The sequence below is a fragment of the Colias croceus genome, chromosome 26, assembly GCF_905220415.1.
Source record: "Colias croceus chromosome 26, ilColCroc2.1".
Taxonomy (NCBI): Eukaryota; Metazoa; Arthropoda; class Insecta; order Lepidoptera; family Pieridae; genus Colias; species Colias croceus.
In genome coordinates this window covers 5,788,671-5,808,209 of record NC_059562.1, presented here as the reverse complement: position 1 = coordinate 5,808,209, position 19,539 = coordinate 5,788,671, and the positions used below count along the sequence as shown (strand labels likewise).

Genomic DNA, 19,539 nt, shown 5'->3' with positions numbered 1-19,539 from the left:
GTTGTCTCGGGTCCGATTTACAGTTTTGATCAACAAAAACATATTATTATTATAACATGCTTGCATATAAATGCTCAAAAAATATTGTTTTGTGGAATAATGAAAAATGAAATAAGTTACAAACACTATTCATAATAACACTAACATTTACTACTTAGAAAAATTAAAAAAAAAATAGAAAAAAATCGTTTACGATGCGGTATTCGAATTTCTTCCGCCAAAATTTCACAATTTGAATGTCGCGTCGTGATCGAATTTTTTATATTCTTAAAAAAATATATCGTGGTTGCCTGGCAGAAATCAGTGCATAGTGATAAGGCGTTGTGCTTTTGTTTATTGTAAATTGTTATTTTATGTGTCTGGTTTATTGCACAATAGTGTTAAATAAATCAATATATTTATAAAGCATTTGAATGCTATAAAAATCTAATTATTTATACCATTCCCAGGCACCATCAGGCCTCGAAGAGCCCTGTTTCCTGAAACAACTGCCATCAGGCAACATTGGCATCAGCTTCACCCCCCGGGAGGCAGGTCAGCACATCGTCTCCGTCAAGAAGATGGGGGTCCACATCCAGAACTCGCCTTTCACCATCACTGTGATGGAACAGGAAGTTGGGGATGCTAAGAAAGTCAAGGTAAGATAATATGTGATAGGAACTGAATGATTGTTTAACATTATGTTTTGCATTATACTAAAGTATTGTTAAGTAAATTTTAGTAAAACACACTGTTTTATATTATTTAAGCTTATTTTAATGAAGTTTAGTATTGTAGAGTGTAGTTGGTATACAAGTTGTCCCACTATTGGATAGGGCGCGAAGGGGGTTGTAGTTTTGCATACACTGATCACGTAAATAATACTTAAACAACAAAATTATTCATCAAAAAATTTTTGCTTAATTTTCCTGAAAATCTATGTTTTCATCTCTAGCTTCGTGCAACCTACCGCATATACCTACCGCTTCTCTAGTGTGAGCATTTTGTCTATGAAAACATAATCTTATACCACCTTATACGATAGCTCACGTGCTGGTGGCAAAGTTGGGCGGGTTGCTTGGGTATACACATAGAGTTTTAAGAATTCATATATCTGAAAAAAAACTGTGTCTGGAATATTATAAGTATTTTTTACGCACTCAGCGTATTTTCATCATATATTAATCAGTTGAAATTTTTAATAGTCGTATTCTCGACCTTCCACATTGCCATTGTCACTCGCAAAAAAAGTAAATTAAATATATATTTTAATATTAATATTTATATATAATAATATTTATCAGGTATCTGGCAGTGCCCTGAAGGAGGGTAAGACCCAGGGGGAGAACACGTTCACGGTGGACACCAGGAACGCGGGGTATGGAGGTCTTTCCTTGTCTATTGAAGGTAAATATCCTACTAATATTATAAATGCCAACGAAAGTTTGTGAGGATGTGTGTGTGTGTTTGTTACTCTTTCACGCAAATACTACTGAACCGATTACAATGAAATTTGGCACATATATAGAGGCTAACTTGGATTAACACATAGGATAGGTTTTATCCCGGAAATCACACGGGAACTATGCAGGTTTTTCTTCGAAAACGCGTGCGAAGCCGCGGGCGGAAAGCTAATATTCAATAGAAATCCAGTTGCACGTTTATCAGACCAATTATTTCTAGCTTTTACACAACTATAGTAAAATTAAAACTTATCATCATCAGCCCATATACGTTCCCACTGCTGGGACACGGGCCTCCTATGAGGGTACAGGCCATAATCCACCACGCTGGCCAAGTGCGGGTTGGCGGATGACACATGTCGTCGAACTTTTTTTTTTTTTTTTAATTCTTCGACATGTCGGTTTCCTCACGATGTTTTCCTTCACCGTTCGAGCAGTGGTGATGTTACAACATGCGCAGATAAATTGAAAAATCAATTTATTTCCTGCGCGCTCGCCTGGTCTCGAACCACGGACTTATCGATTCGAAGTCCGAGGTCTCACCACTGAGCCACCACTGCTCTTTTAATGATTAAAACTTATATTTCTATGTATTATAACGATTATAATTGAAAAAATGTTTGTGTTCAAAATGCATACTTATAAAATGTTTGATTCATACACAATTACCCAGGTCCCAGCAAAGCTGAGATTCAGTGCGCGGACAGCAAAGATGGCGTGCTGGCTATCAGCTACAAGCCGACTGAACCTGGCTACTACATCGTGAATCTCAAGTTCGCTGACCATCATGTTGAAGGGTCACCTTTTACTGTTAAGGTAATTTTAAGTTTTAAAATTTTGTTAGTAAATGATGTAGTTTTCTTTAAGGTTAAGAGGGGATATCAAGCAAAATAACCAATCATCTATTAGATGATACGTATAATATTCAAGACCAAATTTAAAAAATAAAATCCTAATCCAAATATAAAAGATGATATTTTCGAGGATTCTGTTTATTGACTCTATAAAAAAAAAATCACGCCAGTAATCTCTAATTTTTACACTTATGTTTACTACTTGACATGGTCTATTATACTATTTTTTGCATAAACAATTATATAACAACAACAAAATATATTTGTGTAATTACTTTTAGTTTTGTTTCTATCACGATAAAACACGTTCATGATGATAAAACTAAACGTTTTATCACAAGAAAAAAAGAAAGTTAACAAATGAAATTCCACATACTACAACATTATTCAATATATTAAAATCATTATAATATTATTAAACAGGTGACAGGCGAAGGCAGTAACCGCCAACGCGAAAAGATCCAACGACAACGCGACCCCGCGCCGCTCACTGAAGTCGGCACTAACTGCAAACTTACATTTAAAATGCCTGGTAAGATATATTTTGTTAATTTTTATAATGTGTTCTATAGGTATAACCTTGTGGCATACAATGTTATGAGCAATATCACTGCATAGTATAAAACAAAGTCGCTTTTTCTGTCCCTAGGTCCCTTTGTGTGTTTAAATCTTTAAAACTACGCAACGGTCTTTGATGCGTTTTTTTTAAATAAATAGAGTGATTCAAGAAGGTTTTAGTATATAATTTATTAGGTTTTAGACGAAGCGGGCGAGGCCGAGGGCGGTAAGCTAATATAAATATATTTTGAATTGGTCACAGAATATTATTTTTTCTTATAATATGTACCAACGTTCTACATATGAATTAGATTTAAAACTTGATTTACAAATTAACTTCGACCTTTACACTATACGACGACTGCCTCCTCGGTACAGTGTTTGACGCGTGAGCTTAACACCAAGGGGTCCTGGGTTCGATTCCCGGTGGAGACGAAGAAAAAAAAAATGTCTTGTTCTGGTAGGACACAGAATGCTGATCACCTACTTGTCCTTAAAGAAAATCTATCAGTGAAACAGATGTATAATGCATCTGTGATCTGCCCCTTACCCCACCCACTATGGGACTTCACTTACACTTATACACTATACAGATAAACAAACTTCTGTCTTATATGTGTAATTTTAAAAGTGTTTTAAGCGTGTTAAAAAATTACATTGCCAAATAAAACAGGACATTCAAATTCAAATATGTATTTTATTTCATGAACATGGGTACAATTCTGGTGTTATACAATAATGAGGTCCAGCCATATCCTACCCGTCAAGGCATATGGAGTTACAATTATGAAATACCAATTACAGACATCTTTAGGACATAAAGAAATTAAAAAATGCACTTCTAGAATAAAATAAAAAAACAACTTTTATTTTAAGTACCTATCAGTGTAATCACATAAAATATAATTATAATACACTGGCTTTCCGCCTGCGGCTTCGCCCGCGTTTTCAAAGGAAAACCCGCATAGTTTCCGTTCCCGTGGGATTTCCTGCATAAAACCTATATTACTCGTGGATAATGTAGCTTTCGAATGGTGAAAGAATTTTTAAAATCGGTCCAGTAGTTTATGAGCCTATTCATTACAATCAAACAAACAAACAAAGTTTTCCTCTTTATAATATTAGTGTAGATTAATAACAATTCCTCCTCCAGGAATCACCTCGTTCGACCTGGCAGCCACGGTCACCAGCCCGGGGGGTGTCTCCGAAGATGCGGAGATCCAGGAGGTGGAAGATGGTCTGTACTCCGTGCACTTCGTCCCCAAGGAACTGGGGGTCCATACGGTCTCTGTGAAATACAGGGAAATTCATATTCCTGGTGAGTAAATACATTTACAAAAGAACAACTATGGAGTTTCTTGCCGGTTATTCTCCATAGATACTGCTTTCCAAGGTGGTAAATGTTAAAAATATGTAATGACGATTCAAAAGTGCTTCTCGAAGAAGTCTAATTGAATAAATAAATGTTCGAGTTTGAGTTTGGTTATGAATGAATGAATAAACACTTTAATTGCAAAAAAAGTTTGGTTAACAAGTGGTTAACCGATTTTAAAACAACGAAAAACAAATAATATAATACCTAGGTATGTATCTTGCTTTATAGAACCTTTTGGCCATTTGAATAAATTAGTAATTTTATCTCTGATTGCAAAAACAACGATAACTAAAGTCAAAGAAATATGATATACTCAATTAAAATTAAAGGAAATATTAACAAATACTTATGTACGTATTTTTTGCAATACTATGCACACGAGTATGCAGAATTTAAAGTAACGGAATAATTGCTATTTATAAAAAATAATTAAATAGTATTCGTTCAAAAATGTATACTTATTTTGAAAAAAAAATTGATCATAATATTATAATACATTTTAGGTACTATTGCATTACAAAGTAATTACCTACGCCTACCTATAATACCTGTAATACCTGTGGTATTCCTAAAGCGAAAATAGGGAAGAATTAAAAAAAGGGAGCACGAGTCTTGCCAAGTCTGGCCAATGTCATGAGCGAAGCTGCGGACAAAAAGCTAGTTGTCAAAACGTAAAATATGTTATAAATAATTATTGTTCCTCACTTGATATTATAGGTGCAGATGTGAACTGTCAACTTTTTTAATATAAGTAATTTCTTATAATCGAGGTCGTTGTTATTTAAAATTGCAATTATGAGAGAAATAAAACTGTACACATGTTACTGCTGTATTATGGCTAAATTAAAGAATATCATGAGATATTGTTTGTTTTGTACAATTATTCAAACTCTTAAGATATCGTTAGCGCCCGAATACCTAACTTACAAGTTAGTGATGTTGGTAACACTGCTTTTGTGCAGCATTTTGCTGAGGCTGTATCCGTTTGGCTAATTTTAAGATAAATTTTATAATGTGTTTGGCTGTTTATTTTTTTGGCAATAAATTTCTTTTCTTTCATTCTTTCATAATTAGGCACCACACTGCAGCAATTTTAAAAAATGGTATCTATAAATATTTTTTTAGTTTTTACATAAAAATGGTGCCTATAAATACTTTTTACAGTTGGTATAAAGTCAACTTGTTTGATATAAATATTTTTTCTTTAAAAATAATGTAATGAAATAGGTAATAAATATTTTTAGAATGTTCTTGTAATAATTAAAGGTTCATTACTAGCACGAACATAGTAGGAAAACTCCCATGTAGCTCCCATGATATTTTGTTTTCTTGACAAAATGTAGAGGCAAGTAAGCTCTTAGCAGACTTTCGCGTTAATAGTATTCCTATATAATATGTACCTACTTATATTTTTATTACAATATTCAGTAGTAATAGGTGCTGATAAACGAACTTCTATGATCTACCAGATAAGCGAAATCAACGAAAGCACATTTTGAAATAGGGTATAAAGACAGAAAACCAAACTATTTAGTGAGACAGTGTGAGTGTGACACAGAAAATTGGCGAAAAATAAGAAAACATACAAAAACAAGACATGAAAAAAATATACAACCAAAAATAAAATAATGTTAGTTATAATGAATGATGATGAATTGACTGAATCTATCTTTTTCTGGTTTTTAACAAGACAGATTTTATAACCAATTACTATATTATAGGATCCCCCTTCCAATTCACCGTTGGGCCTCTCCGGGACTCCGGGGCCCATTTAGTGAAGGCTGGAGGCACCGGCCTCGAGCGGGGCGAAGCCGGGCGCTTCAACGAGTTCAACGTGTGGACCAGAGAGGCTGGGGCCGGACAACTGGCCATCTCGCTTGAGGGGCCGAGCAAAGCAGAGATTGACTTTAAGGACAGGAAGGATGGATCTTGCGACGTTTCGTACAAGGTTGATGAGCCTGGTAAGTAACTCTATGTCTTTTTTTATAAAATACTAGCGGTCCGCCCCGGCTTCGCCCGTGGTACATATTAACGTTTTCTCTACATAAGAACCATCCTCGTACTTCAAGGAATATAATAAAAAAAGAATTATCGAAATCGGTTCAGCCGTTCTCGAGTTATGGAATTACAACGAAAAGTGGCATTGATTTTTATATATTAGATTGTGAGAAATTTGTTTAACTGTTTCAAAGGACAATTATTTGGAACGAATTTATGTTCGTGTACGATGATTGATACTGGAAACAAAATTTAAATTTGTCGGACTGAGCTATCAATGAATTTTGAAGTGAAACTTCTTTATCGGGGTTGGAAAAAATTTAGTGTAACATTTTTTTGTTACGCGTGACATTTTTCCGTTACGCGCCATCTTTTTCTCATCCCTACCGCGCGTGATTCGACGTCATTCTGTACAGTTGCATATAGCAAATTATTTTTTGAAAAAATAAGGTCATAAAGGTTTATTTTTTTTAGTTTACGTGTGTAAGTACACTAGTACCGACTACATTTTTATATTATTCATCGGATTGATATTATAACTATAGGAATTAGGTATGTTATAACGAAACTCTAGTTGTCTCGATACTTAGTCACATAGGTTCTCTCTGTAAAATGATTCGTCAATAAGCGAGTATGACGCAATCCAGTGCACATCACTTGCACGAAATGTGAACAAAAAATCCAACGTATTTAGGACAATTCACACGTGGCCTATAAATATATTTTACCCTTTAAGTCTCTATAAGAACGCGTCAAAAAACTGACGAATTATCACAAACATTAGTAAAAACTATATCGTAAATTCAAGTAATCACTGGCTGAAATCGCGACAGCATCGCTAAAAAAGTTAGCGGAAAAAAGAAAAAAAAATTTAAAAATCGATCTGTCAAAATGGCCCGCGGTATTTTGCCGCGTTCGTGGTCAAGGCAATGCGATTGGCCGGTCGGTGGAGGGGCGTGGTTAGCATGGAACAAGTCAGTTTATTTATGAAGTGCATATGAGTGTTTATATGTTTTTTACCGTATAGTTCTGTATGGAACCGCGGGGTGGATGCCATTTGACTTGCTAAGTCCGATGTGGACACGATAAGGCTGCGTGAATTATACGGTTATTTTGCATTTATGTTGACATGATTAATTATTAAAATATACCATTAAATTTTCCGTTTAACTGTCACGGTGGATGGATAGTGCACACGACTATCGCTTTTCAGTCAACAATTATTTATCGTAGAGCACATTTTATTCCTACCTATAGGTACTACCTTCTTTTGGGTTGTTTAACCCAAGTCTAAGTAATATCATTTTTATGTAAATCCAAATAGGCTAATTTAAATATGATTGAGCGACAAATGGGTACCTACCATCTTACGTAAAACAAATTTAAGATAGACGCTGTAAAGAAAAAGATTGATGATGCAACATTTTTGGTATTATCTACTATTTTCGAGTTGAAAATCCCTTTTAATTTAAGATATAACATATATACAAGTTTATTAATTTACGGATACGGACCACTGCTTACAGTGGTCCTAAAACCAATGCGGACAAAAACTAGAGCAAAAATAGAGATCAATAAAATTCCACACTATAAATTAAAAATAAACGCTAATCAAAAAGGAATAATGTCCCATGTAAACAAAATGTAAACGACTTTTTAAATTCCTACTTTAAATAACTCGCAAAAGCTAACAATATAACTTGTAGATTATGCAAATTCGATTCAATTATGGCGTCATTTGTTAACGTTTGGTTAACGTCATCTGTACGCGATAGCAATTTAATGTTGGCAGATAAACAATTCTTTGGTTAGATCTATTAACATATTTTGTTTCATAATTACCTACTCCAGTAGGGGATATAGTTATGAACTAGATGTGCCCCTTGACTTGGTTTGTTGATTTCAAATTCATTAAAAAAAACTATTTTTGATCGATTCAAACAACTAAGTAGGTAGGACTACCAAAAAGAGCATATGGTTTAAACAAATTATTACCAATATATGATTTAATCAGTAGGTAACTAATTCACGAATAAACAATAGTCATACGGACTATCTAAAAAAATTATTTGAAAGATCAGTCGAATAGCTAATCTTTTGCAATATAAAAAGAACAGAAAATTTATCAATGAAGAGAACAAAACAAATATACGACTAGAAAAATAATTTACATTCACTGCGTTGTTGTAGCAACTTTATAATTAACATTGCCTTACGTAAATTCTATAGAAATAATAATATTGACCAAGAGATTGTCAAAAAACTTATTTTTTTACAAGTTTATGCAACAATATCCCATAGTCTGATAGAATTAAAATAATTATATTAGACTGCCAGATAAATCGTGTTTATTTTTATGTAGAGTAATTCGGAACACAAAAATCTATACTAATATTAAAATGTAGAATTTGTTTGTTTGAACACGCTAATCTCAGGAACTACTGGTCCGATTTGAAAAATTCTTTCGGTGTTGGATAGCCCATTTATCGAGGAAGGCTATATATCATCACGCTAAGACCAACAGTAGAGTGTAGTAAGAGTGGAGCAATGCGGGTGAAACCGCGGGAAACAGCTAGTATTAAATATTCACATAAATATGACATTATTACTCGAACTATACGACTCGTTTAGAGAGGTTAGCAGGAAAACAGTTTAGAAGGATAGAGAAAAAGATGTAAACAAACGAGAAAATGCATTAGATTAGGTACAAATCATTTACAACTTACAGCAACTTCTCCGGTTAGGTAATAAATAAATAAATAGAACAACATAATCAAACGTCAATATAGTTAAATCTGAATCAATAAAACCAAGCCACGATTGACCAACGCACCACTCAACTACATAACTTTCATTACTTTACGTCCATTACCGACAAAAACGTTGCCAAAACGTAGAGTTACAAATAGTGCAACAATATCAGCCGTCGAATCGATAAAAAACGGCGCAGACGAAACAAGTTTAACGACCCTTTGTCCCACAAACAAACAACGCAACTTAAGTCATTATTCACTTAGATAACTCGGAAATTTTTCTAATACACTTATGAAGATCCGACATCAGCAAAAAGGCGCGCTTTCTTTGTCGGATGCTCGGCGAATTTTTTTCAGAGTCCCCCAACAATGGGCCCGGACAAATTCTGTTTAGAGCCGGAATTCCTTTCCTTTGGTGTTTAAAAGTCATTTTAATTGACTGGCACGGTGTATATGGAAAAAAATAACTGTTTAGGAAGCAGACGACGCGCTATGAGGGAATGCTGCATCGGATATTTGGGTAGTAAATATTTACGGGTATAGTAAGATGGAGGTATAAAAAGGATTGAAGTATGTTTAGGGTATTGATGGCGGTTATGCGTGGCTATTGGAATGCGAAAGTTGATTACGTTTGTTGTTGTGATACTCTTACAATGATAAACGAATGGTAATGCGATTTAGTATAAATAGATAGGTAGAGATTTGAAATGTAGCTGGGTTCAATATTCATGTTTAACTTGTTGTCTTAATACTTATAAATAATGTAAATTAAACGCTGCAAGATATGATTAATATACTTACTAGCGAATTTGAAATTTATATAAAAAAAAATTATTGGTTTATGTACATCGTTTGAATACATATTGTTTTAAAATATGCTCCGAGCGAAATAAACAATATTTTTATTAAGTGACACTCGGAATTATATGTGGTGTCAATCCAAATGTATTCACTTATTTAGAAGTTATGTTGGAATAAATAAACATACATGCATAATGCATGAATAATAACTCTGAAAATACTGCTTTTTGTCATTCATGTACGTTTATATAATTTTGAAAATAAAATGGATAATAATAGAAGATAATTTATGACTTCATATAGTGTTAAGAAAAACAACAAAAATTAACATAGTTAAACATATTATGTTGGTGAGATATAAACACCTGCGAAATGCTAAAAATATCTCTATTACGTTTTTCCTTGCACGGGTCATCGAACCCGCAACCTGTCAGTACTGTTGCATACTGTCTACATCATTATTTGTATTTAAAGATTTATTGATACAAATATACTAATCTTGGTTTAAACGTCTGTTAAACCCTTAATAACTGTCGTGATTTCGAAATTGTACTTGTAGAGCTATTTAATTAAACTAACTCTACATACATTTTTCTATTCTTTATAAGTTTAAATTTATAACTCTACATAACCAAAGAGTATAAAAAACAATTATCTACAGCTCTATTTTCTATTTATTTTCGATAACTGCCAATTAAACCTCAAAACTCGTCTTCTATTCGAATATTAGTTTTTGCTGAGCTCTCACTCTGCAACTTGTATCAGTCTCAGTTTATAAATTTGGTTAGTTGGACTACACGTTGGTAAGGTTGATATTTTAAACTTATTCTACAAGTGAGGAAAATATCACATATTTGTAACATTTCTGCGATACATACTGTACGGAATACCAATAATGCAGTCACATATCGATATCTTTTGTGAAGAATGTGCTACATCTTATTTGCGTGAATTTTTAACATAATATGTTATTATAATCTTTATTGTTCTTATGCGATAGTTTTTACCTAAATTCTACATAAACTTTGTGCATAATATACTGACTTATAGAGGCTTCTCTTTCTTTATATTCCGATAAAATAAGTAGGTAAAGGAAACGAAACGTGCTTTTATCAATTCTTACAAAATTTTGATTAAAGAAGCTAGAGCCTCTGCAATGTAAAATTAGTTCAGTATAGTTATAACTACATAGTATAAAACAAAGTCACTTTCTCTGTCCCTATGTCCCTTTGTATGCTTAAATCTTTCAAACTACGCAACGGATTTTGATGCGGTTTTTTTAATAGATAGAGTGTTTCAAGAGGAAGGTTTTAGTATATAATTTATTAGGTTTAAGTCAAAGCGTAGTAGTGTATAATAAAAAAGGTATAGATTAAGCAAACTAATCCCTATTTAAACAACCGTTTAACCACTAGTTATTGTTACAAAGTTAACTGTGCTACTCTCCCCACTATTAAAGAAAAAAGCCAAAACGCATTTTTTGCACAATCAGTAAAAACATGTTGAAAAAAGGACACTCGAAATGTAAATCCACAACAACAATATGCCTACCGCGTTGTTTGTTGCAAATGGTGAAGCGTGAATCGGCTATAATTTTATGGGGTTCCGTATCTATGTATTTGAAATAAATATTTGATATCACAAAAAAGTATATTTATGATTTATCTCGTTTTTATGCTTTACTCTGTGTGTAGGCGATTACATATATATATATATTTTTTAATTTTTCTGTATGACAATCATTGAAAGAAATTCGTTGTAAACTGTTGTTTACAACAGCTGCTCTATGATAAATCTGTATGAGCAATGAGCAATAAAATATAATATTTAGGTACATTTTTTAATTCTATCTTTTTAACCCCTCTAAAGTAGAAATCAAATCTAGTTATCTTGAATACATCAGAAAGCAGACGTGGATATCTTAGAATACCTGTAGCATTAAAACCGAAGGATCTCTAAAAATAACGCAAAATTTAAATTTCTCTGCGAGTCGAAGAAGAATTATTATCCATCGTTAGTGGCTCATTTCGATTGACAGCTTCTCCCCAAAAAACAGTTTTTATATTCTAATGAAGTTTTTGTTGAGCTTTTTTCGCATTTTCAACGGGTTTTTAGATCAATGCAAATAATGTCGGTACTTTAGAGGATTAGTAAATTATGTCGTTTCATTTGTTATTGATGTGCCAACTACCAGGTGTGCGAGGTTTGGGAAATTTATGAAAGACACTGTTTCCGTGTCTTTTGTCCTTGGATAAATTAAATCAATCCAACTTAATTTATAAAGAAAACTAAATAAATACTGGATCTTCATGAAATTCAATATATAATACGGTTCAATAACAGATAGAATAGGCTTCTTTTTTATTGATAAAGCTTATGATAAGTTATATTAAGCTACATGTTTTATAGTATCCTTTGTTTTTACTTTCATACCTACGTCTACTTAAGATTTGAAAGCCCAGCAAATTGATAAACTTATGTGTGCGCTTTTATTTTGACTAGCTATTTCTATTTTAATTTAGTTTTAATTATAAGATAGATACTTTATGACTCAGAAAATTATACAATTTGAACCAATAAATCCATAAATGAGGCTAATTTCAATCTGGAACAAATATTAATCTATATATATAAAACTCAAAGGTGACTGATATAGTGATCTATCAACGCACAGCCCAAACCACTGGACGTATCGGGCTGAAATTTGGCATGCAGGTAGATGTCATAACGTAGGCGTCCCCTAAGAAAGGATTTCCCGAAATTCTTGCGGGAACGGGGAAAAACGGGGATGCACGTACAAAGTCGTGGGCGGAAGCTAGTTTTATATATACTCAAATCTATTATTCGTAACACTTTGCATCTAATTAAAATCTTCCTCTGGACATCAAAACAAATCATTCTCCATACGACTTTATAAAATTAAAACCTTCCTCCAGGTGAATACCGTATCGGCTTGAAGTTCAACGAGCAGCACATACCAGACTCTCCCTTCAAGGTGTACATCAGCCCAGCGGTGGGAGACGCTCATCTGCTTGAGGTCGCGCAGTTCCCGGACTCTGCGCAAGTGGACAAACCAACACAATTCTATATCAGGCTCAATGGTGCTAAGGGACAGCTTAGTGGAACTGTAAGTAGATTTATTAACCGACTTCAAAAAAGGAGGAGGTTTTTTTATGTATGTACACCGATTACTCTGAGGTTTCTGAACCGATTTACGACATTCTTTTTTTGTTCGATGCGGGATGGTGTCGAATTGGTCCCATAAAAATTTTATTCGCATAGGCCCAGTAGTTTTTATTTCATGAGCATTTTTGTTTGAGACTATAATAACCATTTAAATTAGTTTTAGTTTGACTACACTATAATAATTCAAATTAGTTTTTATATGATCTTGAACACACATACATTCCCACTACTATATAGCAATTAGAGGTACAAGGACGATATCTTTGCTGGGTTACCTATCCATACTAATATTATAAATGCGAAAGTAACTCTGTCTGTCTGTCTGTTACTCAATCACGCCTTAACTACTGAAGCAATTTGCATGAAATTTGGTATATATTTTGATACCCGAGAAAGGATATAGGCTACTTTTTACCCCGGGAAATAGGATAGGTTTTATCCCGGCAATCCCATGGGAACGGGAACTATGCGGGTTTTTCCTTGACTGCGCGGGCGAAGCTGCGGGTGGAAAGCTAATGTTACTAGATATAAATCGAATTTAAAACAAAAAATTTAGTTAACAAATTTAGCACTTTGTTAAGAAAATTTATGAAGTATCATGTCGTCATATAACTTGAATACAGATCATACATAAGAAGTTTCTAACACATTTTACGAGAAGCAAAGCAAACAGAGCTTTTAAAAAAATCTATTCTTATTTTTTTGATAAAGATGTAGCTGTCTTAAGGTAAAAAAAGCTTTTTAAAATGAATCATGTAGTTTTTAAATTGAATGAGGTAATTATAACTAAATTATATCTAAAATCATTCTTAATTAGTTACCAGTACTCAAATATCATTTTTTTATTTAGTTTCATAAGGAGTTTTATTTGTAAAAAATACGTATAAGTAAGCTTCTAATTTCTCGTGTTATTTTACTCTAATTTCCTTTACATACTCTATAAAAAGACGTGTGGTAAATTAATCGTGTACTAAATATACCACATACGTCAATAACATTCACGGTGCAAACATTGATGAACTATCTAAATGACAAAGTATTTTTAACATTGGCTGAAATCTAAGGCTGAAATTGACTTGAAAATGTTTTCAATTCCAAAAGAACATGACTTTTTAAATAGTTTTATGTAAATTCTAATTGATAACTTTTATTAATTAATCTATTTTCAACTCTAAATATATTATAATATTATAATGGTTGCTTGAACACTTGGTGACACGTTCTTTTGGAAAATGGATAGGAATATATGGAAGACGGAAGCTCCGGGAAGTAGTCCTCGGTCTTTTTAGTTAAAAGTATGCATTAATAACTTAGCCCCCGGAACCACAGACACAATAGAAAATCTATGGGTTAAAATAAAATAAACTAACTAACATAAATATTACTTCATTATAGTTATTTAAATGCAAAATCATGTACCTACCATAATAACTATAAAAGATAATTTTTGTCCTAAAAAAATCTCAAAAGATAAAATTACCTACATGCAAATACAAGGAAGGAAGGTAGATTTAAACTTCACACAAATAAATTATTTCATATACCATCACGCCATCAATCAATCTATCGAATTGCCTTAAATTCACAAAGGTTTACCCCAAATATTAAATATGAATCGAACCCTAGACCAATGCCCGATGGACAACTGCCATTGTACCATGGGGTCAGTGATTTATTGTGTGAACATGATATTTTTCCTTATCTTTGCGCAGAGATAAAAATCCCTACTAATATTATAAATGCGAAAGTCTGTCTGTCTGTCTGCTACGCTTTCCGCTTAAACTTCTCAACCGATTTTGATAAAATTTGGCACAGACAATCTTAAGACCCTGAGAAAGAACATAGGCTACCTTTTATTGCGAACATAACATAATATAAATATGGGTTTATGGTTATTTTTTGATAGAAATATTCTGTTTAGCTTTGCGTTCTTGAAATTATTTAGTTGTAAGAGCATTTTTTACGCAATACTCTATTTTTTTTTTTTAAAATTGAATTTTCACGACAAAACGGCTGAATGGGTTTTCATGAGTAGAGACTAGAGATAGTTTAGCAATTGGGGCTAATATAAGGTAATTATTTCACTCTTGCAGGTAGAAATGGTTCTTAATAAAATGTAGAGACATTTTTTAATTTATTTGATTTCTATATTTTTTTTTATTGAACACAGATATTTCATAGAAATTAAACATAAACAACACAAATACAATCTGATTGACATATTCTTCCGCATTTATTTATGTTTAAGTGTTAAATAATAGATTTTTTTTGTGTGGTGATTCTCAATGTTAGCCAGAAGGGCTACTACATTTTAACGCAGACACGAAATAATAGATGCTACTAAATAGTGGTATTGTATAAAATTGAATTCTGCACATCGACCAACGTCCCCTCTGAGATTGTGCCATTCAAAGAACATAGATCTAATCTTTGTGAAAAGAAATTGTTGGATGATATAACACTAGCTACATACAGTGACTTCTTTCGCCCTTTACTTACTTACTTGTAGAAGTTTATCTAAACTAGTACATCTGTACTTGTTACTAATTTATAAGGATCAGATGTCATCAAAATATGTTTATTCGTTCTAACGTGATGGAGTGACAAACGTGCATCCAACTAGCATCTATTTCATTAGTAGAGTAGGATGATGCTAAGATTAGTTTAAAATATTTACGTAAAAGTTTGTGTATTGAATTAATATGAATTCATGCAATCTGTTAATAATAATAGCTTTGGCAACATTTCAAATATTACAATATTAATACCAGTGTGCCAAAAATTATTTAATTTTAGTAGAGTTACATTTTCACTATTTCGTTTAATATTTAGAGGTTTTATTCAAATTGAAAATTATTTATCAAATTATACTGTTTTAAAACCGAAAATATTATTGACGTAAATAAAAGAAGACCGACCTACATATTTTGTATGTATGGTTACCTCTACATTTTAAAGTTATTTTGGGTATATTGAATAACTAAATTATTTATTGGATTAAAAATCAATACAATGACACCAATTGATGACCTTTAATTTCTTAAGAAAAAGACAAAACAAATAACATACATTTACATATATAACTCATGCGAATCAATAAAATTAGGAACAAAAAAATCTCGCCTACTTACGCGAAAACTCAATACTTTAATATTCCAAAGGCGATATTCCCTAGTTATTTCCCCATCAGTCCACTTCTGGCCAGTTGCCGATGCGGGTATTTGTAAAAAGAAATCGGTTAAGCGCGAGTCAGATTCACGACACTAAGGGTTCCGTACGAATAAGTTAAAGTGCTACTGCAAAAAATTTGCTATCCATCTAAAAGGTTTAGGCCTAGCTATAAGTCTGCCAGGCGGTGGGGGTCGGTCAGTTACCGGCTTGTGCAGGTTCTGTCAGGGCACGGTTGCTTTGGCAGTTACCTGCACAGAATCGGTCGTGAACCGGCTCCCGCCTGCCATCATTGTAGCAGCCCTCAAGACACGGCTTTGCACACGCTTGCGGAATGCCCAGCATGGACAGACGAGCGTAGGTCTCTCGAGAGCCTGCTAGGGACAGACACACAGCTGACCCTGCGGGCTCTTGTAGAGACTATGGTCACTGGTGACACCGACCGTGCATGGAAGACCGTCGTCACTTTCTGTGCGACGGTTATGAAAAGAAAGGAGGACGCCGAAAGGGCCCGAGAGAACGACCCAGCGGCGGATCCTCTGCGTCGGCGCAGACCCGGCAGGCGTAGGCGTCTTTATGACCAGCGCCAGCCGTAAACTACCTTAGTGAAAAAGCGCGGGGGGAGGTTTCCGTAGATACGCGCATACTATAGTTATGCTCGCGGCAAGGAAACCAGAGCCCCCCGCGGCGTAAGGTGGCTAGGTCCGAAAATGAAACGACGATATTATTTAATATCGTCGCTCATTGCCACTTCCGGACCTCGAAGGGCCGCCAAGAAGCGGCAGTCGCCACAGACGGCGGGGGTACAAGGCCTGGCTGTTAACCCCCGCCGTTCAAGACGATAGACGGCAACCGTTGGGTTTTAGTGGGTATGGCTTCGTGCGAGTCCCACATACCCCCTTGGACAGTAAAACTGGCGAGGGGGATGCGTAAAGGCATTTCCCAACGTTAAAAAAAAAAAAAAAAAAAGCTATAAGTCTGCCATTTGTCTCTGTTTGTCTTTTTCTGTTTTATGTAAATCTTGTGTGTGTGCAATAAAGAATTATCTATCTATCTATATGACCGTGTCAGTCGTTGCTCAACCTCGATTATTTATTGTTGTTAAAGCGGCAACAGAAATATCATTATCAAATCATCTCTAAAATTTTCAAATGTCTATCTATCATGAGATACAGCCTGGTGACAGACGGACAGGCAGACTAACAGCGAAGTCTCAGTGATAGGCTTCCGTTTTATCCCTTGCGTACGGAACCCAAAAAAAGGCAATAAAACATGAACCACGTGACGGCCGTTACTCACATTTTCATGAGATGCGGTATTAAAATTAATATGGCAACACTTGGTCAGTGTTGTTTATGTGAAATACGGATTTTGGACGGATAGGGCAAGGCTGTAGGATTTATTGCCTTTTATCTAGTGTGATAATGTTTTCTTAACATTTTTTAACTGTGTTAATTTCATACGAATGCGTTTTTATCGATATCAATTAATTGAGTCTTCATGGATATACTGGATTAAAATACTTATCATAGGTAATTATTATAAACAAGCAATATAAAGAGGTTGTGATTGAATTAGACATTTTAGAATCATAACAGATGTTGTTTCTTCACTTCAAGTCTATTTTAAATAAATAAAAAACGATTTATTTATTTACTTGATAGTATTGAAAAGATTAAGTGTTATCTTAAGACTATAGACTTATTTTTTAATACTTAATACTTAAATTAAAAATAATTTCCTGTATACCAAAATCCACGTATATTTTTAAATCCAACCCAAAAGCATATATACATATAAAATAGTTTTTAACATTAAATTTGACCTTTATTTATGCGTATCATTGTGATTAATTATAATAATAATTAGTAGAAGCCATCTTAACTATATTATACTCAAATTTAAGGTCGTTCTCAAGGCGGTTGTAACGCATTTAATAATTGAGTGTAGTTAATTTACCTGTCTCTAATTGCTATGTTATTTAAATTTGTTTATTAAACCTTTAACTTGAGTACATGGATGACGAAGTTATCCCAAAGGGCTATGAAAAATTTGGGGAATCGAGAATTTTAACACAATCGTTTGTTATTTCGATTCCCTGTTATTAATACCTAATATTATCAATAGAATTATGTGATCAATTCATATAATATTTTATGGATAAGAAATAGATACATTACAATATAGTTCTGTGAACTATGTAACTAAATTGATCACTAAGTTTTTTCTACTTTCTCTCACTCCAAAATCAAACTCAAGCATTTATTTATCTAATTAGACTCCTAGATACACCTTTATCACAGAATAACATAGGTAATATTGTTATAACTACCTTCCTACTGTTCCTTTATTGTACACTAGTTGTGCCCGTCGGTTTTACTCGCATTGCTCTGCTCCTGTTGGTCTTAGCGTGATGATATGTATATCCTCGATAAACTGGCTATCTAACACCGAAAGAATTTTTCAAATAGCATCAGTAAGTAGTTCCTGAGATTAGCGCGTTCAAACAAACAAACTCTTCAGTTTTATAATATTAGTATAGATATTACGTATTACCTATACATATATAGATACTTTAACATAGTTTTACCATTTCCCAGGTTGTATCCCCAACAGGCAAGACAGACGACTGCTTCATCCAGAACATAGATGGAGACCAGTATTCCATCAGGTTCATGCCACGAGAGAATGGCGTCCACAACATCAATGTTAAGTTCAACGGAGTGCATATACCCGCGTCGCCGCTGAGGATCAAGGTATGTATCGACCAGTGACGTATAAACAACTACAACACAACTTACAACAAACAAAAAAACAACCTACAAAACACAAACATAAAAAATGTCGAAGTAATACTCTATGTTTTGATACAATAATTGACATTATCTGAGCTAGCGCGCAAGAGCAACTTTTGACTCCGCAACTATTTAGTCTCTCCCATCAACTCTATGGGGAGTTGCGTCGCTACGTGCGCGCACTTCCTTACTAGCTTAGAGTTGATGAGAGAGACTAAATAGTTGCGGAGACAAAAGTTGCTAATGCGCGCTAGCTCTTATGTTTTATACAAAAAATAGGATTTTGTTGTTATGGACAGTATGTTCACTTGATAATTGATAATGGTTAAAATGTGCGGTTTACAATATGTGCACAAGTTGTGAATCCGAGAAATGCGAACATCGATTTTTTTAAATTATAATTTCGGCTTAATTCAAGTGTGGAATTTTGTATGAAATTCGCTAATTGGTATGCTAAAAGGGATTAGATTTTTTTCTAATCAGAATTTACTCGAAATATGTATATAAATTTTAATAAAAACCATCAGCTTTACATTGTGCTTCAAAACAATGGCCGCTAGATGGCGTTACATCTATTAAACTACGCGAAAATTCATACATTTTATTATA

The 19,539-nt window shown here is 33.8% G+C and overlaps 1 protein-coding gene across 6 annotated transcripts in view; it reads left to right on the top strand.

Moving 5' to 3' along the window:
* LOC123703485 (filamin-A) overlaps window positions 1–19,539 on the top strand; it is a 66,748-nt gene that overhangs the window by 42,569 nt on the left and 4,640 nt on the right. For all 6 annotated transcript variants that reach the window (XM_045651499.1, XM_045651498.1, XM_045651497.1 and 3 more), the window contains 8 exons: window positions 450–638; window positions 1,284–1,386; window positions 2,116–2,258; window positions 2,720–2,828; window positions 4,008–4,172; window positions 5,951–6,190; window positions 12,718–12,908; window positions 18,736–18,891. In XM_045651499.1, the coding sequence (XP_045507455.1) occupies window positions 450–638; window positions 1,284–1,386; window positions 2,116–2,258; window positions 2,720–2,828; window positions 4,008–4,172; window positions 5,951–6,190; window positions 12,718–12,908; window positions 18,736–18,891 (1,296 nt within the window). The remainder of the gene's footprint in view (window positions 1–449; window positions 639–1,283; window positions 1,387–2,115; window positions 2,259–2,719; window positions 2,829–4,007; window positions 4,173–5,950; window positions 6,191–12,717; window positions 12,909–18,735; window positions 18,892–19,539) is intronic.